General features: G+C 42.7%; 1 protein-coding gene across 1 annotated transcript; it reads left to right on the top strand.

Moving 5' to 3' along the window:
* The first annotated feature begins 1,625 nt into the window (after positions 1 to 1,625).
* LOC142451034 (thiol S-methyltransferase TMT1A-like) lies at positions 1,626 to 23,627 on the top strand. The gene is made up of 2 exons (XM_075552971.1): positions 1,626 to 2,123; positions 23,391 to 23,627. Exons 1-2 carry the CDS (start codon positions 1,626 to 1,628, stop codon positions 23,625 to 23,627), a joined length of 735 nt encoding a protein of 244 aa, XP_075409086.1.
* The last annotated feature ends 201 nt before the right edge of the window (positions 23,628 to 23,828 follow it).

The following is a 23,828-nucleotide window of genomic DNA, read 5'->3' on the forward strand; positions in this document are numbered from 1 at the left end:
AAACAATGAACAGAGCTCTTCTGTAGGCAAAACAATGTAGGCAAAACATTTCTTTCTCCAAACATTTTTATTGGCACACAATTTATATATCATGCAATTCAATCATAATTGAATCATTCAGTCATATCTAGGAGAATTGCACCATCAATTTTACAATGTTCTGCCCCCCCCTCCATGGTTAAATGGCCTTTAAATTGAATTGTGCAATTACAAACACAAAATGTTCCCTTCCCATTCTACCTTCATTATTTACCCACCAAACCCCTTTCCCCCCCTATCACACACACCTCCCTTCTGTATTCCCTAAAAAAATCATTGTATCAATTATTATTGGTATGCACCACTCATGCTGTGGTTCACAAACTGGGAAACCCAACTGAAACAATAAAAGGCAAAATTGATATAAGGTGGCAAGGATAAAATAACAATAATGTAAAGACAAAAATGCAAATGATGCATAAAAAGAAAGACCCATCAACGTCCACAAAGCCAGGGAAGACATTTCTGTCATGGAACAGGTAAGAGACACTTGTACCCAGAACTTATTCAGGTCGGGTCCATATGGAGATCAACTGACCAGGTATCGAGTTCCATCCAGCATAATCAAGATCACAATGGTCTCTGCCTAGGTCAAACTTTGTCGGCAAGAAAATTTTGATCTCTTGAATCTGGCTGCAATTTCATAGAGACAGAGACAGAAAGAGAGAGAGGGAGACCCCTACCAGACGATTTAGTCAATCTACTCAAATATAGACCGAGGGGAAATAAAACTATCCATCTACACCAAGACTTGGCCCCTTTTATGTTCATAGCAGTTTAATTTATTTCTTTTGTTTTAAACTGAAATTCAAATTTATGTTTAAAAATTGGACAAAAACAATCAACTGTACAAATATTCCTAGTAGCTAATCCTGCAATAGGTCTCCTGCTGCCATAGAGAGTTACAGTCTTGGAACCCCACAGGAGGAGGTCTGCCCTGTTCTAGAGGGTTGCCAAGAATGGGCATCTATTCACTGACAGTGAGCTTGTGTGCTTTGGGAACCTGCAACAAGTTGGCTACCCATACAATGGGATTACGAGTTATTAAAGGGAGTGACAGTAGTAAGCCATGCTAGAACATGGGTGAACCTCAGGAACATGCCAAATTGAGGGCAGGCATACAGGAAAACAGTTGTTGTTTGACAGGTGATAGGGGAAGAATCGGGGTTCCTTTAGGGATTGACATGGAAGACAATTGGCAGATTCTGTTTTCTGTTCCGAGGTCTCAGGGCGGGCAGGGCGGGGTCTAAGTGCACTGGGCGAGTAGACAGGGCAGCAGGAAAACAGAAATCATCCCAAGCCCAGAATAGGCGAAGCGGGAATACAGTTGGGGCTAAAGGGGGTGTAATCAACATTCCCTCTAAGAAAAAGGTGCACAGCTTGTCGTTTCGCTGCACAGAAGTAAGCTCTGTGCCAACTTCCACACAAGCATCTATTACATGGGGGAAGGGGAGGGCCATTGCCCTGCTAGGCAGAGCTGCACCCCTGCCGCTGATTGGCTGCCCAGTGTGGCCTGAACGCTGCTCCCTGCTATGGAAAGGAGTCCAAAGGAGTCGAGTCGCTGTTGTTTTTCCTCTGCAGGCGCGATGGAGCTTGCCGTCTTCCTTCTCAGGCTGCTTGTGGGCATCCTGGCATTCCCCGTGTACCTGCTGCACTTCCTGGGCTTCTGGAGCAATATCTGCAAAAAATTATTCCCCCGCTTAATGGTGAGGTTCTCTGTGTTATACAACTTGTATATGGAGAGCAAGAAGCGGGAGCTTTTCAGCAACCTGCAGGAGTTTGCCGGCCCCTCTGGGAAGCTCTCCCTGCTGGAACTGGGCTGTGGCACGGGGGCCAACTTCAAGTTCTACCCACCCGGATGCAGGGTGACCTGTGTGGACCCCAATCCCAACTTTGAGAAGTTCTTGATCAAAAGCGTCGCTGAGAGCCGTCACCTGCAGTTCGAGCGCTTCGTGGTGGCTCCTGGGGAGGACATGCACCAGGTGGCAGATGGCTCTGTGGATGTGGTCGTCACCACCACGGTGCTGTGCTCCGTCAAGGACCAGGAGCAGGTCATCAAAGAGGTGCGCAGGGTGCTGAGGCCGGTAAGTGGCGGCGGGCGGGGCGCATGTTAGGGGTGGCCACTAGCTCCAGTGTCCATTGTCCATTTCAGAGGCAGCAAGCATTCTGAGTGCTCGCTAACAGAGGGGAAATGCTTTGGAAACAGATATTGATCATGATATTGATGTCACTGGAATGTAAATGAAGACAATGCTCTGTTGCTCATATTTTCACCGAATTTACAAAGAAGCAGGAGGGAAAAAAAGAAAAAAAACTAGAGGAGAAACTGTTGGGTTAAAAGAGGCTTAAGACTAGAAACTGAAAGAGTAGAGTAGAGTAGAAAAGAAGTTATAAAGGGGAAGGCTGATAAACTTCAATTCCTAAACATTTTAAACACCTACAATAGAAAAACTTAAAAGCACAGTTCATAAACAAACTTTGAAGAAATATTTCCCTGGAATGATGCCCCAAAATTTCCTTCCTTTTCAGAGAAATTGAAACTCGGTGGGATTGGTATGATGATAAGCATCAGAGAAACTTGGCAAAAAGAAAGAGCAGGAATCTAAATGAAAGAGAGCTAGTTATATGATCACAACGTTCAACCTCGTGCGCAAAGAACAAATTAAAGCGAGATGTCATTTACCTGTATCATTGTCAGAGCATTTTAGGGCCAATATGGGGTGAGGGAAAAGGCCAGTCCCCCAAGTAACTGCGGGTTCAATAGGTGTAATTGTATGGTTAAAAATATCTATAAAGATTAAGATAAAGTCATAGAGAGCATGGGAGATAAAAGAGAGATCGAAATAATGGAGTCAGACACATTTCATGGTAGCATGCTCACCTCAGCCTCACTTGGTGGTCCATGTGGAGAGAGAGACCAGAGGGCAGGAGAGAGGGGGAGGGGAAGGAGGACAAGGGGAAAGGGAACAGGGGAGCAAGGTCAGGGAGAGGAAGGGGGAGGCAACCAGAGACCAAGGGGAATCTTTATTGCTAACCAAGGTATGTATTTTTGGGGGGTGTGCAAGCCCCCTAATTACAGGTACAGACACACATGACAGGAAGGAGTTGCACTATTGGTAATACAGCAATGAGAGGGGGACAATCTGGGGACATACACACAATAGGAAGAGGAGGGATTGGGGTACACATGTGACAATAAGGGCGGATCCTAGGTTCAGGATGGCAGCCTAACTTTGGATGTCACTGAGCAGGTTTGACCTGTTCTCTGGCTCAGTACAGAAACCATTATCAGTAGGCTATAAACCTTATTTACAGGGACTAGACTGATGGCCTCAAGCCTTTAGGGAGAAGTAACCCATTGTCCTTAACAGTAGGCAGCAGGCCCCATTTGTGGTGTCTGGCAACTGACTGCCTTCAGGGAGGATGTCTGTAAGCACATGACCTCCCACCATGTTCTGGCAAATTACCTCTAATGTTTGGCATGTCTTTTTTTGGGGGGGGGGGGGAAAGCTGGGGAAAAGTCTCCTTAGAATCCTACAATATGGTTGGGGCAGAATTGGGGGAGTAGATGCCACAATTCACATAGAAGAAGGTATAAAGGTGAAAAATGTGTGCTGCTCCTCTGGAGAGCAATCTGATATCAAAATTATAGTAATTCTCCTTCTAGCACTAATCCTATTAAGGTGCAAAAATTCATCCTTATGGGAGATATTCGTTATAGCAGTATTTGATCATTCCACAAACTGGAACTGTACATTGTGTCGACCAATGGGAGCACATTGTCACCTCATATTGTGCTGTTAAGGAATGCTGAGATTGAAAGATGGAGGAAGAGTTACACTCCTATATGCTAATAAGAAGGGAAATATGTGTGAGAGTGTACCCTAAAAGGAACTTTTCAAAATGATCTGTATTTTTTGAGGGTTGATTTTACTGTCCTTCCTGAAACTTTGTTATACAAGAGGACAGTTTTTCAACACCTCTCATAGGTATGGAACCTTAAAAGAACAGCCTGTGAGGGCTTTGAACAGCAATGAACATACAGTCAGTGTCAAGCAAACATACAGTGTCAAGCTGGTAGACATGGGGGAGGTATGAGTGAGAGGGGCGCTGTTAGCCCCCTGTTCAGTTATTTCAGAGAGTCAGCGATGACTTGATGTTGTGTCGTGGATGAGAAACAACGATGGTTGAATGTACTGCTCCTCGGCCAAATGTTGACATGAGCTGGCTTTCTTAATGCCAGTCAGGCAAGAAGAAACAACTGAGAGATTCTTGGGATAAAATAATGTTATCTTGAATTTGGGAAATACATGATGTCCCAACAGAGGGACTTGAAAAAGCCCATATGCTAAGGAGTCAAATACATTTGGAATTCCACCAGCAGAAGTGTAAAAAAATTAAGTTCCAATTTTTAAATTAAAAAAAGTAATAATAAAATCTGGGACTCTATTTCCAAATGATGTTCATACCAGTTGTACTTTATTATAATTAATTACTTGAATAAAATATTATGCAAATGGATTCTATTTCAACATGAAAAGAAAAGACTCTTGGTCTTTAAAACGAATACATTGAGTTCCAATTCCAAGGGAGGGAGTGGTATCAGGGCTTAAATTGTGAACACTCAGTTTTTCAGAAGGCCGTGGATGACATTGGGTAGAAGCCCAAACCCATTTGCAGGGTCCCCACGTGGATTGAAGGAGCCCTGGTGACACGGTGGCTACAATTTGGGCTGCGTACAGGAGATTGCTTCAAGACCACCAGCCTGTCCTCGGGGAAAGACGGGGCTTTCTATTTCCATAAACAGTCCCGGAAACTCACAGGGGCAGTTCTCCCCTGTCCTATAGGTTCCCTATGAATTGGCTTTGACGCAATAGCAGTGAGTTTGGTTTTGAGTTTACTTGGATTAACCATCCCGTGACTCCCCTCTGACCGTAGCCGAGGCCTGTGGACAGCCTTGCCATCAGACAGAGGGCATTGTGAACTCAATTATGGCAGATGTCGTTGGATGAAAACGTAATACCTCATCACTTGATCTCCCTTTTGACCCATTTTGAACTTTTTCCTAGTTTTAAATATTTCCTGCTTTCTTTTCTATTGAGGTTTTTCTCTGGTTCATTTTTAAAAAATATTTTGCTAGGATTTTGTTGTTGCTGATGTTTTGGTACGTTCTCCTATATATGAAGTCCAGGATTGGTAAATCTGTAGAAACAGGAACTGGATTAATGGTTTATTGAGGGGAGGGGAGGGGAGGGGAGGTTGGAGGGAAATGTGGAAGAAATAACAAGGATACAAGAAGGAAGGAATTGTTCTAGAACTGATTTTTATGACAATTATACCACTCTGCTGAATATGACTGAGCGAATGACGTATATAATGTGTAAATTCTACGCGAATAAAGCTATTTTTAGAGTAAAGGACACACACGAGGCTATGTCATAAGCTCCCCCCGCACTCACGCCCCTGCATAACAGAAAGTGAGTAGAACAGTTACAGTGAGTAAAAGGCAGAATAACAGCAGCTCACGGGAGTTTAATTTCAGGATCAGTGGCTCATCTAGCTGATTTAATTTCATTAATTAATTCAGGGGTTGACTGTCACTGATCCTTCAATGCAGGTTAGAATAAGGAAATGAGCGGCGAGGATGGTCCCAATGCTCTTCATTTCATGGGTTTCATGTGTGTGTTCACCTGTGAAATGCTTAGGGTTCCTGTTTACCAGTTAGGAGCCCTGGTGGCATAGAGGGACACAAGGTGGGCTGCTCCCCACAAGGGCAGAAGTTTGAAGCGCGCCAGTCGCTTCTCTGGAGAAAGACTGGCTATCTCCTCTGTTCATGGTCTACAACCTTAGCAATTCTATCTTTCAGGATCGCTGTTACTTACAGGATCGCAGTTGGGTTTGGGTTTACAGGTTGAATGTATGATCATTTTTAAATTTGATTAAAAAAGAAGCAAAGAAAAACACCCAGGAGAGAAGGTTAAAGGAGAAGAGTCATGCAAAGGGCAGGAGAGTGTACTCCTGTGTGTGCGGGAAGAGAAGAATCTCCCTGCGTAGATGCTAATTACTGATTCCTACACGCACTAACAGAATAAAGCACCTAATGCCCAAATGTTGCCAAGCATTCAATGATGCTCTCAGATGCATTTGCGTCTTCATTAATTGTAGCATTTAGATAGAAAATACAGTTTTTTTTAATGTGAGCATGATAGACACACTATTAACCTGGTGTCCCCTGGGGACTGGCACTGAATGTCTACAAATAAACGAATTTTATACCTGCCTGTTGTACAGTTTGAATTTCTGTAATTTTCACATACTCTTTTATTACATATACTTTTAAAACCTTGCTTTAAATAGTTTTCTTCTGTCTCATGTTAAGTGCTTCACAATTACTTTCTTTATTGCTGGAGCATCAGAAAGAGAAGGAGAGTCCGGAGAAGGAGGAGGCCATGGGCCCCTTGTGGCATAGTGGGTTACACTTTGGGCTGCTAACTGCAAGGCCAGCAGTTCAAAACCACCCGCAGCTCCAAGGAAGATGACGTGGTCTCCTCTAAGGAACATTTTCAGTCTGGGAACCTGCAGAGGCAGTTCCTCTCTGTCTTGAAGGACTGCTGTGAGTCAGAACCGACATGATGGCCAGACATTTGGATTTTTGAGCTAATGTGAGGAGGAAGCCCCAGTAGCGTGCTGGTGATGCATTAGGCAGCTAACCACAAAGTCAGTAGTTCTAAACCACTAGCTTCTCTGAGGGAGAAAGATGGGGCATTCTATTCCATTAAAGAGTTACAGACATATTTGAAGAAAAAAAAGTTACAGTCTTGGAAATTCACATGGGGCAGTTCTACCCCTTCCCTGAAGGGCATCCCAACCCCATAGGGTGAGTATGAGTCTTCATCAACTCCATAGCAGTGATTTTGGGGGGTTTTGTGTGTGTGTGGATAATGACATAATGTGTTGCCTCTCATAATAACAAGTGCTTCCTTTGCCCTAAGACCAGAATAACTGGGTGATGGTGCCTGGCTACCTATACTGGACATTGTTATTAAAAGTTCTGTAGAAGAATCCTGATCAAAAGAAGGCAATTGGGAGCAAATTTTCAAAATCTGAAAATCATAGACTTTCTGGCACCAAGGACTGTCAGGATTCTCTAGTCCGGTTGACTAGAGACACAAATTCGAAGACACACTCATCTGTGTGTGAGAAAGAGCTTTTCATGCAAGAGCCGTTGAATACTGAGAAAACACCACTGCCTTGCCCAAGTCCATACACCTGATATTAGCCCATATATCCAATAGCAATCTATAAATTCCTCTTCAGTCTCATGCAACACATACAATGACATAAAGTGCAGGAGGATCACCCCAAATAATTTAGCTGACCCATTAAGGGAGTCCTGGTGGCATGGTGATTAACTGTTGGATGGAGATCCCCTAGGTTGGTAGTTCAAAACCAGCCTGCTCCTTTGGGAGGAAAAAGCAGGGCTTTCTACTGCTGCACACAATTACAATCTCCCAAACTCACAGGGGCTCTTAAACCTCCTCTATAGGGCCACCATAAGCCAGTTGACTCATGGACATGAGTTTGAGATTTGTTCTGTATTTTCATTTCCCCCCTGAGGAATGAGGTCTCTCAGGATCCAGCTACACAGGATCACATTGGCAGCAGCAACTTGAAAGACTAGAAGGAATCTGCAGGGGCAGTGAGTCTTTGATGATGAGGAGGAACCACTCTGAAAGGAGGACAGACTGCTGCCCCCTCCATGAATGGCACCCAGGTCACCGAGTTGTCGACACCGTGAACGCAGTCTGTGCTTTGCCGTGCGCATTCCCTACCACAGTGTACATTGTGCAAGTGAAAGGGAATATTTCATTTCATTGACAACGTAGTTGAACATACCAGAAGTGTGATTAGTTTACCAGAGAACCAGACGATTCTGTGGGAAAGCCCCAGAATCTTTAAGCCCCAGTTTTATTTTCTAACAGAGGATGTCCCTCTGGAAGAAAGGCACTTGGAGACAGAGTTTAGCAACAATGATCTAATCCTGTCTTTGACCTGAAGTCCCTCGGTACTGCCAATGATAAATCTAGTTTCTTCTGACAGAAAGTTTGGAAGTCTGCGTTCATCTGAGGTAAAAAATTCTACAGATTATCTTCAATAAGGTCAACTATTGAAAACGTTGGGAGCATAATCCTATTCTGACCCACATAAAATCACCTGGAGCCGAGAACAAGATGTCATTGGCAACTGACTTTCTGGGCTTTGACTCACAGATAGGAAAACATCAGCATTGTAAAGGAAAGAGAGCTGATTCTTATAAGCAGATGCTGCATTCTTGTGTCCTGTGGCCCAAGACTGAGCACAAACTGGACACAGCTAGACGGTCTGCTTACAGGGTTAATAATTTCACAGCACTCCTGCAAGGTACGTCATTATCCTTGTATTTTAGTACTGATAACACATGGAACTCTTAGAGAGATCCTGTTCTTGGGCAGTCTTATTTTCTTTCTTTTTTTTGTTATAAACTACTTTTATTTGGGGCTCTTACATCTCTTTTCACAAACCATGCATTCATCCAGCGTGTCAAGCACATTTGCACATATGTTGCCATCATCATTTTCAAAACATTCTCTTCCCACTTGAGCCCCTGATATCAGCTCTCCCTCTCTTCTTCCTTGCTCCCCCACCTACCCTCCCTCATGAACCCCTGATAAGTTATAGATTATTATTTTCATATTTTACATCGTCCTCTGTCACCCCTCATTACTTGTCTGTTTTCGTTCCCCTGGGAGAGGGGTATAGGTTGATCCTGTGATCAATTCCCCCTTTTGCCCCCAACTTTGCCCTAATCCTCCTGGTAGCTCTACTCTCCTTGTTGGTCTTGAGGTTTTTAATCTACCCTGGATGCCCTGTGTTGCAGGCTCTTATTTGTAGCAGTGTGTGTGCTTTGGTCTAATATGATTTGTCAAGTAGAATTCAGGACATGATAGTGGGTGAAGGAAGCACCAAAGAACTAGAGGAAATTTGTGTGTTTCATCAGTGGTATACAGCGCCCTGAATTCACCATGGGTATGGTTTTGATCTGGGTCTTAGATGCCTGATACCTGACTCCATCGATACCTAATGATCACACAGGCTGGTGTGCTTCTTCCATGTGGGCTTTGTTGCTTCTGAGCTAGATGGCCGGCCGCTTGTTTACCTTCAAGCCTTTAAGACCCCAGACGCTATGTCTTTTGATAGCTGGACACCATCAGCTTTATTCACCACAATTGCTTATGCACTCATTTTGTTTTCAGGGATCATGTTGGGAAAGATCAGCGTCACAGAATGCCGCTTGTTAGAACAAAGTGTTGTTGTGCTAAGGGAGTACTTGAGTGGAGGCCCAATGTCCATCTGCAATCTTAATTCTTAACATATAGCTATGAGTATATAATTCTATTTCCCTCTTGTTATATATATATTTGCATATGTACCTGCCTGTATTTGGGTGTCTATAAATGTCCTTTGCCCCCTGGCTCTTTCCGCTATTTCTTTTTACTTTCCTCTTGTCCCACCACCATGTTCGGCCTTCATTTGGGTTTAGTAATTTCTCGCTGCTACATCACCCTTGATTAAGCCCCACTAGACATCTTATGCCCTTCTTTCCATCTGTTTTAGTTCACTTGTTGCTCCCTTGTCCCTGGATTGGTCCCCACCCCTCACCTTCCTTTCTCCCACCTCCCTTCCTCCGTGTCCCCCTTGAACCATTGGCCCATTCTTTTCATCTCCAAATCATGTAGATATCCATGCAGATACATTAATAAGTGAAAAAACCAGGCAAAGCCAAATAAAACAGTCAAGGTGCCTCTGGAAGAAGAAAGGAATTTGGAGATTGGGTTTAGCAGCAGTTAATCTCACCCCGCCTTTGTCCTAGAGTGTCTGTGTTCTATGTCACAGACTTCAGGGAACTTATTACATTTTCCTTTCGCCCTTGCAACAATCTTTTGAAGCTTGTGAGAGCCAGAAATTGACTGGTACATCTTGCAAACATTCTGCCTTAAGCAGAGTGTAGTTTTATTACTTAGCTATTGCTCAATTTTGAAAAATTTATTTTGAAAACTTCAGGGCGGATTATACTTGAGAATATACCGTAGCAGAAACCATTTTGCATGGAGCACATTTGTAAATTTGTTTGCCTGATCATTCTCAAACCATTTGCTTTCTACTTGGGCCCTTGAAATCAGTTCTGCCAGACATGCTTGATGCATGGATGTATCTATGTATTGTGATAAGAGTTGTATGAGCCCCCAATAAAACGATTTATATTAAAAATAAGAAAGAACATAGCCCAGAAACAAAGGAGGAGAATGGGAAGACTTGTTGCACTGAGGAGATTTCAATGAATGAGTTGAAGCAAAATTTATATGAATTTTTTCAGTACAAAACTGATGAGTGCTCTGTAAACTTTCACCCTATTCACAATAAAAAGTAAAAAAAAGAATGAAAATATTCTCACTTGTGCATCTTCAACAGGTTTTCACAGATTTTGGTGTATTATCTTAAAAACATAATTTTATTACGGGCTTATATATCTCTTATCACAATCCATACGTATATCCATTGTATGTCGAGCATTAGTTCATTTGTTGCCCTCATCATTCTCAAAACATTTGCTTTCTACTTAAGTCCTTGGTATCAGCTCCTCATTTCCCTCCTCCCTCCCTGCTCCCCTTTACCTCATGAACCCTTGATGCTTTATAAATTATTATTTTGTCATATCTTACACCGTCCAATGACTCCCTTCACCCACTTTTCTGTTGTATGTCACCCAGGGAGGAGGTTATATGTAGATCCTTGTAATCGGTTCTCCTTTTATAACTCACCTTCTTTCCACCCTCCAGTATCGCCACTCTCACCGCTGGTCCTGAACGGATCATATGTCCTGGATTCTTTGTGTTTCCATTCCGATCTGTACCAGTGTACATCCTTTGGTCTAGCCGGATTTGTAAGGTAGAATTGGGATCCTAATAGTCTGGGCAGAGAAAGCATTTAAGAATTAGAGGAAAGTTGTACGTTTCATCGTTGCTGGATTGCCCTCTGACTGGCTCGTCTGCTCCCTGCAACACTTATGTAAGGGTTTGTCCAGTTACCTACAGATGGGATTTGGGTCCCCAAACTGTATTCCCCATCATTTACAATGATATACTTTTTTGTTCTTTGACACCTAATACCTGATCCCATTGACACGTAATGATCACACAGACTGGTGTGCTTCTTCCATGTGGGCCTTTGTTGCTTCTGAGCTAGAGAGCCCCTTGTTTACCTTCAAGCCTTTAAGACCCCAGATGCCATATCTGTATTATCTTTATGTAAGGAAACAGACTCAAAGACTTTAAGAACCTGACCCAAAGTGGAACAGCTAGTAGGTCTAACACTCTTTTATGCAAATGTTCTTACTACTGTGGGAAACTAAGAACCCGGAAGCGTGTGTGTGAAGACAAATTCTCTATGCTCATATTTTAAACGGTCTGCAGACCAATATTCTTATGAATGGAGGTTTTCAAGTTCCTTTTATTAGTCAATGTATTGGGGGGGGTCTTACAGTTCTTATCACAATCCATACATACATGCATGTGTCAAGCACATTTGTACATATGTTGTCATTATAATTTTCTAAACATTTCCTACTACTTGAGTCCTTGGTATTACCTTATTTCCCCCTGCCCCCACTCTCCGTCCATCATGAAACCTTGATAAATTACAAATTATTATTTTTCCATGCCTTACACAAACTGCTGTTTCTTTTACCCACTTTTCTGTTGTCCATTGCCCTGGGAGGGGGTTATATGTAGATCATTGTGATTACTTCCCGCTTGCCCCCGTCCCGTCCCCCCCACCACCACCACATTACCCTTACTCTCCACAGATCAATACTCTAAATGTGGTCCTGAGGGATTTATCTGTCCTTGGTTCACTGTGTTTTGAGCTCTGATCTGTACCAGTGTACATCCTCTGGTGTAGGCAGATTTGTAGATAGAATTGGGATCATAATAGTGGGGGGTGGGGAGCATTAAAGAACTAGAGCTTCATTGGTGCTTTACTGTGTGGTTCATTGGTGCTATACTGCACCTTGACTGGCTTGTCTCTTCCTTTTGACCCTTCTGAAGGAGATATCCAACTGTCTACAGATGGCCTTTGGGACTCTGCTCTGCCCTCACAGTCCTTCCCAGTAACTTTCTGCAAGGAAGATGCCATGTTCCAGCCTGTTAGGCCTCAGGGTTGTGAACAGGAAATCATCAAATTGAGTGTCTGAGAGTGTGAGGGTGTGTGAGTGGACATCTGAGAATGATAACACCAGCATGCTCCCACGTTGGAACACTGTATGCAGTACATATTACTAATGATCTCCAAATCAAAACATACTCAGTGCCATCAAGCCAATTCTCACCTACAGTGACCCTGGGTTTCTGAGACTCTGACTCATAACTGAAGTAGAAAGTCTCACCTTTCCTCTGAGCAACAATGGAGGCCGTAAGTCTCACCTTCCTCCTACAGAGCAGATGGTGGTTTTCCGCTGCTGACTTTGTGATTAGCAGCTCAACGAGGAACCACTACATGATGATAAGATGAACAACAGCAGCAAGAAGCGGAGGTCTTCAGTGCAATGTTCATAGCATGAATATGTTGACAATAGGAAAATTACTCATAACTGCATGGTAGTAATTTCCACTTAGTATTCACTGATTTAATGCAATATTTAATGACCAAATGTGACCCACGGGACTTCTGGGAAGATGGTGACTGAGTAACGCATACCAGAGGAATTCCACAGAAATCAGCCCAGGAGTTACTAAGAGGGTAATTCAACCTTGCTGGATCTCAGGAGGAGCATCATAAAGATAAATTGGCACAGAGCCATAGGTTTTGGGGGCCCCAAGGCCATTTGGGCTTACCACAGAGGAGTCCGGCTAGGGCTTTACCTGAGTCCCATCACTGTCTCGGCTAGAGCCAGGACCATTTGGAAGCGGCACAGGGACTTTTACTCAATACAGCCACAGCTTGCCACCGCCTGGCTCGGTGCAGGGACTGAATCCTTACAGCCGCACGGCAGGGCTCAGGGCTCAGCTACATTGTTATTTTGGTTCCATCTCTTCTTTCTGTCCCCCAAAGTCTCAGTGGGCTTAGATGTTTTTCCTTCCCTTTTTCTCTCCCCTGTTCTCTCATATGGCACTGCGGACCTCGCCTCAGCCTAGGGAGCTACGCCTTCACCCTCTGAAGGTAACCCGAGGCTTGGGAATGCCTGCCCACCTCCACCAGTGGCTATCCCACTGAACTCCTTCCATGGGAATTTGTGACCTCCCACCCTCTTCAGTGCTTAAGGCTTTGCGGGAAGTCATGCTTGGAAGCTCCTATCCACCCTCTGTGACTGAGGGAACTTCATCCTGCCTGCCTTGCTGACTCACACAGCCTACAGCATCTGGACCAACACTTGAAAACATTCCACGCAGCTGCAGGGACATTGGCCAAACTCAGCAGCGATTTAATTGACCACATAAATTCTGCCCATCATTGCCCCACCAAAGCAGGAAACGCAGCAGTCTGTTGTGGCACTACAGTTGCAATGAGCACCCTCACATGCCCTCTGCAGCACCCTAAGCTGCTGTGGGCCACACCATCATGGCTTCTTGTGAGATCATCCAGTACAGCACCATCCTTGTGGGTCCACAACAACCCAAGCAGCATCCCTTAAGAGGACCATCTAACTTGCCTTCCAAATAACAGAATACTGGTTGACTAGGTAAAGAGTGAGGCCACAGGAAGATAAAGAAGTATGCCAATTCCATAGTGAAATTAGCTGCAGGCAGTTTGAAGAAGCATCCCTAGGCGTCTCCCAGAGAGAGTCGGTGCTCTTTAACGCCCTGGAAAATGGCAGCTGGCTCCTCTAAAACAATACAACACAAACAGCATTCAGCCCCCCCCCCCCCAAAGTAATAACCAGGAGAAACAAAAGGCAATGGCAGAAGATGTCCTGAACCTAATGAGATGCATAGAAGAGCAGACATTGATCTTCCACGGAAAGAAATCTTTAGAATGCTGCTTGGAATTATACAGGATATGAGGGAAACAATACAGAAAAAGGATGAAATTATAGAGGAGATAAATTCCATACTCCAAAGGGAAATATAAGAGCTTAGGGACAAGATAACAAAAACCAGAAACAGACTCACACACTTCGCTAATCTACTGGAGGAGGCAGGGAACCGCACCAGTGACCTAGAGGACAGCCAAGCAGACTTTAACAAATGTGAAACAAAATCAAATTAGGTCATCAGAGAAGCTGAAGAAAGCCTAAGGGCTATGTCTGATGCTATAAAATGGAACATCAGAATATCAGATTACCGAAGTAAGTCACAACAAAGAAATAATCTGCAACAATAGTGAGAAAATCCTTGAAGGAAAACTTCCCCAGCTTAATGAATGAAAACCAGAAAACCATTCAGGAGGCTGAAGGAACACCAGTTAGACTTGATCCAAAGAAGAAGTCACCAAGACATATAATAGTTAAAAACTATCCAACTTGAAGAAAAGGAGAAAATCATGAAAACAGCTATGGAAAAACAAGCAATCACATATAAAGGTTTCCAAATAAGAATATGCTCAGACCTGTCAGAGGACATTATGAATACAAGGACAGAGTGGAGTAACATATTCCAAAAATTAAAGGAAAGTAATGCAAACTCAAGAATATGCTACCCAGCCAAATAGTCTATCAAGATAGATGGAGTAATAAGAGTCTTCCCAGACAAGGAAAAATTCAAAGAATACGTGGAAAGAAACCCAGGCCAACAAAAGATCTTTACCGATCCTGTATGGGCAGAAGAACAGCACTCATCAAGCATGGATAAGATACTGCCACATAGAACCACACCACTCCGAGGGCAAAAAAGAGAAAACAGCCCCCAGGATAGCATTGGCTTAAGGGTGGAAAGAAGTACAAAATGAATCACACATGCACAACACACTGATAAGGAAAGGAGGTAAGAAAAAACCCAACACAAAAGACATAAGATAACATCACAGAGTCCATAGATGGAAATAATAACACTGAATATCAATGGACTGAACAGAGTCATTAAAAGATTGAGGCTAGCAGACTGGTTTAGAAAATATAACCACCCATCAATCTGCAGCGGACAGTACACAAATCTCAAGACTACAGACCAAAATAGGCTGAGAATCAAAGATGGAGAAAGGCATACCAAGCAAACAGCATTCAAAAGAAGCAGGGGTTGTAATCCTAATCACAGATAAAATTGACCTCAAAGTGCACACCCTAAAAAGAGATAAAGTGGGAATCTATATAATGCTCAAAGGAAAAGTAGACAAATAACCACTAAGCATTTTAAACATATATTCCCTGAACGAAAGACCTGCTGAATAAGTCAACCAAACGCTCCAAAAGATTAAAAAAGAAGTCATAGTCTCAACAATTATAGTAGGTTGTGGAGAGAGGTCCGACGCTTACAGACATCCTCCCCAAGGGCAGTTAGTCACCAGACTACAAGGTAGGCCTCTAGGGCAGTTAGTCACTAGACTATATGGCAGACCTCACTCCTTGCTACTGGGGACAATAAACTATTTCTCCTTGAGGCCTGCAACCAAGCATTCTCACCCTACCTATAATGATCTCTGTCAGTTGAGTCAGGGAACAGGCCAAACTGACTCTGTGACATGTATTGCATGTATGTCCCTAGACCATCCTTTCTCATTACTGTATTACCTAGGGCACAACCCTTCCCTTTTGTGTAGGTACTCACCTGTAATTAGGGGGCTTGCACGTCCCTGGAGAATATAAAAAGCCTGGGCTAGCATTAAAGAGGTCACTCTCTCCCTCCACATGGACCATCGAGTGGGGCTGAGGTTAGCATGCTACCATGAATTGTGTATGACTCCATTTATTTCAATACTTCTCTTGTATCTCTCATGCTCTCTATAACTTTACTATGATTTTTATTTATTATCGCTGTACAATTGCACCTACCGGACCCGTAATGATGTGTTAGGGGCTGGCTTCCCCTGACAGTACGTGACTTCAATACACTTCTCTCTGAAAAAGATAGATCACAGCGGCAGAAACTCAATAAAGAAGCTAGAGATCTAAACACTAAAAATAGACTACTTTACATGATAGAGATTTACACAGCTTTTCATCCAAATGCAAAATGTGTCACTTCAAGTCCGCATGGCACATATTCAAAGATCGGCCACATGCTGGAGTATAAGGTGAATCTACATAAATTTAAGCACATTGATATCATATATACCTCTCTATCCTCTGTGCCCTAAGGCAGGAAATCAACAAAAGGAACATGAAGAAAACAAGAGCAAACAATTCGAGGACGAATAACTCTCTATTGCAAAAGGAGTGTGTACTGTCACATATCAGAGAGGAAATTAGGAAATTTCTTGAAACCAACAAGAATGAGAAAACAGCACACCAAAACGTATGGGAAACAGCAGAGGCAGTTATCCGAGGACATTTCATAGCAATACATGCACACATGAAAATGTAAGAAAGATTTATGATTGCTACGCAGGCACATAATTTTCAGCAACTAGAGCAAAGTCAACGGGACAATGCTGCTAAAAGCAAAAGAAAATAAATAATTAAATTAGGGCTCAGATTCAGGAGAGGGAAAATAAGAAAACTATGAGGAAATGCTGCTAAAAGTTGGTTCTTTGAAAGGATAAACGGAATCAATAGGTCACTGGCAAACCTACCCAAATAAAAGAGGGAACAAATTTACATGGCAAGGATGAGGGATGAAAGAGGGCACATTACAACAGACTCTCATGAAAGAAAAAGGATAATTACACAGTACTACAAAGGACTGTACTCCAATAAATTCAACAACTTGGAAGACATGGACAAATTCTTGGAAAAACAATCCACCCCTAGACTATCCCCAAGGGACATCAAGAATCTCAACAGACCAATAGCAATAGAAGAAATAGACAAGGTTATCAAAGGATTACCAAGAAAAAAAATCCCCTTGACCAGATCGCTTCCTAGTAGAATTCTACCAAGCATTCAGGGAAGAACTGATCCATTTCTACACAAACTCTCCTGAAACATAGAAAAAGATGAGAAAGTCCCGAACTCCTTCTATGGTGCTAGTATAACTCCGATACGAAAACTGGACAGGGACCCAAAAGAATCAAGAACTACAGACCAATATCCTTAATGAGCATCGATGCAAATTCCTTAACAAAATACTGCCCAATAGAATACAAAAGTATATAAAACAAATCATTCGCCATGACCACGTAGGATTCATACCAGGGATGCAGGGATGGTTCAACATACGAAAGACCATTGGTATCATTCACCACATTAACATGAAAAACTATAAGAACCACATGATACTATTGATAGATGCGGAAAAAACATTCGACAATATCCAACACCAATTCCTGTTTAAGACGTCAAGAAGATAGGAATGGAAGGATAATTCCTCAAGGTAAAACAAGCTAGATATGAAAAACCAACACCCAACATGGTAGTCAATGGAGAAAAGATAAACACAATTCCACTGAAAAGGGGTACAAGACAAAGATGTCCCTTGTCCCCGTCCTATTTAACATCATATTGGAGGTTTTAGCTAAGAGAATAAGGCAAAGAAAAGACTACAAAAGTATTGCACTGTGGAAGAAGGGGGAGACTATCATTATTTGCAGATGATATGATTTTATAAATGGAAAATCCCAAAAGCTCCTCAAGGGGAGTCCTGGAAGAAATAGATGAGTATGGCAGAGTGGAAGAATCCACGATCAACAAACAGAAGTCTATTGGACTGCTATAAACATCAGATAAGGCCACAAAGGAGGAGATCAAAATGGTGGTAACTTCACAATAGCCAAGCACAAATTGAAATATCTAGGGGTATACCTGACTAAAATAACAAAAGATTTATATGAGGAGAACTACAGAACACTATTACTAAAACCAAGAGTGACCTCAACAAATGGAAGAATGTCCCATGCTCGTGGATTGGAAGACTCAACACAGTAAAGATGTCAGTTCTGCCCAAGGCACTTTGTAAGTTTAAGGCAATCCCGATATAATTACCCTCATCTATCTACAAAGAAATGGATAAACTGATTACCAATTTCATATGGAGAGGGAAGAAGCCAGAATTAGCAGACAACTCCTCAAGAAGAAGGTGACAGTAGGACGGCTTACTTGAATTGACTTTAGCACATTCTATACAGCCACAGTGGTCTAAACCACCTGTTATTTGTATAATGACAGATACTCAGAACAATGGAAAAGAACTGAAAAACCAGAAATAAAGCCATCAACATACAGACAATTGATCTTTGATTAGGGCGCAAAAAAATATCCAATGGGAAGCATATGCCCTCTTCAACAAGAGGTGCTGGGGAAAAAAATAGATATCTACCTGCAGAAAAATGAAGCGAGACCCTTGCCTCACTCCAAGCACAAGAATAAACGCAAGGTGAATCACAGACGTCCAGGTAAAACCCCAAACCTATTAGGGCCATCAGTGAAGAAATTGGGACCAACCAGAGAACTTTGGCACAGGGAATTCATAGGCTATCAGGATTCGGGAAAGGGCACAAACACAGAAGAGTCACAAATTGACAAGTGGGATATACTGAAGATAAAACACCCGTGTACATCAAATAATTCACCAAGAGAGTAATAAGAGAGTCCACGACTGTGAAAACCTCTTTAGCAATGACACATCAGACAAAGGCCTCATTACTAAAATCTATAATACTCTGCTAGCTTCCAAAAAAAAACCTAATTGCCCACTGAGGAGATGGGCAGAGGACCTGAAAAGAAGTTTCAGAAGTGCAGAAATCTGAATGGCCAATAAACGCATGAGAAAATATTCCCGATCATTAAACATAAGACAAAAGTAAATTCAAAGAACAATGAGATAACACCCTTAAAGATAGTTCAATTCAAAGAATTAAACAACAACAAGTGTTGGAGATGCTATGGTGAGATATGAACTCTCGTCCATTTCTGATGGACCTGTAGTTATGTACGACCACTATGGAAATTTATCTGGCGATATCTAAATAGATGGAAGTTAAGCTATCATACAACCTAGCAATCCCCCTACTGGGCATAGACACAGCAGAGGCAAGAAACAAACCATGGCCAGACTTCTGTGCTCCAATATTCATTGCAGCAGAGTTCACAATTGCAAGGAGTTGGAAACAACCTTAATTTCCATCAACAGACGAATGGATTAAAAAACTGTGGTACATACATACAATGGAGTACCATGCATTGCTAAAAAGCAGTGATGAATGCAGGAAGCACATAACTGCATGGGATAAACTAGAGGAAATTATGTTAAGCGAAGTAAGCCAAGCACAAAAGGACAAGTACAACATGAGTCCACTGAGGTAAAGTTAACAAAATGCAAAATGGGCATAGGAAAAAAGCCACTGTATACAAACATTCCTTGGGTAGTATGGCAGGGGCCAAACCAAATCCAGAGATGCATATGGTAGCGAGCTACAAAGGGGGGGGGGAGCAAAAAAAACAGAAGAAATGAGTAGCAGGGGAACAGGGCACTCACCCACCCAAGGGGAGGGTATTGTTTATATCTCCATAGGAAAAGACGGATCAGACTTCAACCCAGTTCTCCAAGATGTGAATGCAACATACCAGCAGGAAGCAGAGAACCAGTTAAGAAGTTGTAGGGGCCGGCCCCAATCCCAACTGCATGGTCAGCATCCCCCGCTCATCCCCCAGAAGAATTTACTTGTGGGACAGCACTGAAGCTACATCTCAGGGAGAGGGACATGTCTGATAAGAGCGCAAGGGAGCAAACATAGGTGGAAGAAGAGAGAGTGGAGCCCATCTTGGCCCACCAAGACCTCAGAGCAGCCAATGCACAGAGAGGACCATAGGGCTGGCCCCACGAGATACAATGTCCCTCAGTGAACCACAGCCCTACAGGACACAACACTGGAGACACTGAGAATTGCGCCTGATCTGACCACACTGATGCTGAACACTGATGGGCGTGCAACAGAACAGCAAGGGTCACAGAGCAAGGAAGTCCAGAGGAAGTACCAAAAATAGACTTTGGGGCCTGGACATGGCACCCCAACCAACTCAAGTGGAAAACACTCCTAAAGGTCAATAAGGAGTCCTTGAACTATTTACAGGCTTTTCTTTTCTTTTTCATCATTGGTTTAGTTATTTTTATTGTTGTTTTCTTTTGTTTCTTTGCTTTGCTCTGCCTTGTTTTTGTGCATATTATTATCTCTGCAGGTCTTTCTAGATAAGATAGGCTGGATAAACAATCTGGAGGAGAAAACAAGATAACTGACAGTTCTGGGTGGACATGGGAGAGGGTAAGGTGGGGGCAAGGAAGTGGTATTAAGAAACCTAGAGACAAGATAACTGACAGTTCTGGGTGGACATGGGAGAGGGTGAGGTGGGGGCAAGGAAGTGGTATTAAGAAACCCAGAGACAAGATAACAACAAGTGATCCAAACTCGGTGGTGAGGAGGGTGTAGCAGACTTGGCAGGACTTGATCCAGGACAATGTAACCTAGAGGAATTACTGAAACCTGAATGAAGGCTGAGCAGGATAGTGAGACGAGAGGGAAGGAAAAGGAAATATAGGAAAGAACTATGAGGCAAAGGCCATTTATAGAGGTCTAAATATAGGGAGGTGCATATGTAAACATATTTTTATATGGTGACGGGGAAATAGACTTTTGTACATATATTTATAGGTTTAGTATTAAGGAAGCAGATGGACATTGGGCCTCCACTCAAGTAATCCCTCAATGCAAGAACAGTTGGTTCTATTAAACTGGCATTCCATGATGCTCTGCTTCCTGACACAATTGCTGAAGGCAAATGGGTACATAAGCAAATGTGGTGAAGAAAGCTGATAGTGTCCAGCTATCAAAAGATATAGCATCTGGGGTTTTAAAGACTTGAAGGTAAACAAGCATCTAGCTGAGAAGCAACAAAGCCCACATGTAACAAGCATAGCAGCCTGTGTGTTCATGAGGTGTCCAAGGGATCAGGTAGCAGGCATCAAATAACAAAAAATCATATCATTGTGAATGAGGGGGAGTGCGGAGTGGAGAGCCTAAGCACATCTGTAGGCAACTGGCCATCCCCTTTCAGAAGGGTCATGGGAGGAGACGAGCCCATCAGGGTGCAGTGTAGCAATGATGAAGTACACAACTTTCCTCAAGTTCTCGAATGCTTCCTCCCACCAACTGTCATGATTCCAATTCAACCTTACAAATCTGGCTAGACAAGAGGTTGTAGACTGGTACTGATAGGAACTGGAAAACACAAGGAATCCAGGACAGAAGAACCTCTCAAGGCCAGTGGTGAGAGTGGTGATACGAGGAGGGTGGAGCGAGAGTGGGGTAAAAGGGAGAACCAATTACAAGGATCTACATATAACCTCCTCCCTGGGGGATGGACAACAGTAAAGTGGGTGAAGGGAGATGATGGACAGTGTAAAGATATGACACAATAATAATAATTTATAAATTACCAAGGGTTCATGAGGGAGGGAAGTGGGGAGGGAGGCGAAAAAATGAGGAGCCGATGCCAAGGGCTCAAGTGGAAAGCAAATGTCTTGGAAATGATGATGGCAACAAATACACAAATGTGCTTGACACAATGGATGTATGTATGGACTACTGTGATGAGTTGTATTAGCACCCAATAAAATGAGTTTTTAAAAATGTTCCCCAAAATTCAGCAATTCTTCGGGGAGATTCGTACTTTCATTGACGATCCACTTACACTCTTGAGATGAACAGGACAAGAGCTTGGGGGTGGTCCTTCCATTCACAAGGCAGTGCTTTGGGGGGGGGGAGCGGTTTCAGTCTCCTCCTGAGGGAGAACGCTATGGTTCTCCTATTCATTTCAAGATAGCCGGAGACCGACTCGCAGATGAATTAAAAGGTTTAAAATAAGATAAAATTAGTCAAAACAAATACATATTGAGTCAAAAAGTAAAAAGCAAGCAGGGAAAAATATTGTAGTATACATAGTCTGATTACATAATAAAAGGTTTTTATTAATCAGTACAGGAAAATTTTACACCCCTATCAGAAAAATTACATATAGAAACAGACAAATCAGTGGAGATACAAATAGCTGATAAGCTTTTGTAAAATGAGTGATATTTATTACATGTATGCACATTTTAAGCAATGAAAAGCATTTTATAAAGAGACAAATTGACTGAAAGGGGAGGGGGGAGGGGTGTGGTAAGGTATTGGGACAGGGACGTCAATTCCGCAGTGGTATATGAGAATAAATGTTTCTGACGAGCCGTTCGACAACTTGTACCAAACGCTCAAAAAAGGCACAGGCCCTTAGCGCACAATTCCACATTTTAACAGGTCATTTCTTTGGAAATAACTAGCACTGGTAAGCAAGACTTCTGGGTAAGCACCACATTATTAAAGATAGATGTCAGAATCACATTATTAAAGATACAGAATGATAAATAACCACAAATGGGATGGGTAAAGCAGCAAAGGTATGTTCAGTAGTTGTACATGTTGTATAAAATATTTTAATGGTATTTCAGAACAATATTAAAATACGTAGCTAAAAGACAGCCAGCTACAAATAACATGTACATGACCATTCCAGTTATTGGGAAAACATGCCTATCCATCTAAAATTTTACACAGCAAGATGTTAAAAGTGATTATGCCTCAGAGATTGGGGGTGGTGGTGGTGGTGAATGTTGGTGGTTTTGCTTTTTAAAATGCACGTATTTTCCAAACTTTCTAAAATAAGCATTCGGATGAGAGAGCATTGCCAGCCAGGAGTGAGACAGCCGATGCTCATTCTCAGCAGTATAAAGTTTTGACCCTTATAAGCTGTGTGACTCTGGGCAAGTCAACTCGTTCTCTAATGGAATTAGTCTCTCGGTTTCTTCAAGGGTAAGCTCAGTGAGGACAACGCTAATATTTAGCTATTAAGTTTGTTGCGAGGATTAACTGACTCCATGATCTGTATTTCAGGACACACCCAGCATGCAGTAAATACTGAAATTTCAACTATAATTGTACACTACTTTAATGGTCACACACATATTTTAATGGCTTTAAATTGGGCAGACATTGTCGGTCGCTCTCTCGATAAAATCTGATGGGGAACAAAGCTTACTGACCTTGTTCTTGTCTGTCTTGTCAATCTGAATCTATCCCCCTGACTGACTGCTTGTGAAGGTGACCTGGAGAAACACTGATCCTGGAATCATCTGATCGACCATTTTATCACCCCGTTTCCCCCAAACTAAAAGTCTTCACTTGTTTGTCTTTCTCAGGGAGGAGCGTTTTATTTCTTGGAGCATGTCGCTGCTAAGCCTTCCACCTGGACCTACTTCTGGCAGCGGGTCCTGGATCCTCTCTGGTTCCTTATGTTCGATGGGTGCAACCTGACCCGGGAGAGCTGGAAGTCCCTGGAGCAGGCCGGCTTTTCTCAGCTGCAGCTGCAGCATGTGCAGGCCCCACAGCTTGTGTGGCTGGTACGCCCCCACATCATCGGGCATGCATTGAAATAGTTGGAGCCAAGGTCCAGTGTCTCAAGGAATGATAAGCTCTGGATTTATAATTAATGTACTCACTGGGAGAAGGAAAGCCTGTTTGAAGTTCAACTTTAAGGTCATCCTGGAAGGTGTTCAGCTTTGTTCTCTAGAGCTATATTCTATTGTATCCCAACGAATTAAAAAACAAAAAAGCTTTGAACATTCCTTTAAAACAAA

This window comes from Tenrec ecaudatus, chromosome 6, assembly GCF_050624435.1.
Source record: "Tenrec ecaudatus isolate mTenEca1 chromosome 6, mTenEca1.hap1, whole genome shotgun sequence".
In the NCBI taxonomy this organism is placed as follows: domain Eukaryota; kingdom Metazoa; phylum Chordata; class Mammalia; order Afrosoricida; family Tenrecidae; genus Tenrec; species Tenrec ecaudatus.

What these genes read in the sequence shown, in the direction of transcription:
- LOC142451034 (XM_075552971.1), top strand. Translation starts at nt 1,626, where the DNA reads ATGGAGCTTGCCGTCTTCCTTCTCAGGCTGCTTGTGGGCATCCTGGCA. An exon ending in TGCGCAGGGTGCTGAGGCCG is followed by an intron (nt 2,124 to 23,390) that starts GTAAGTGGCGGC and finishes TGTCTTTCTCAG; the next exon opens with GGAGGAGCGTTTTATTTCTT.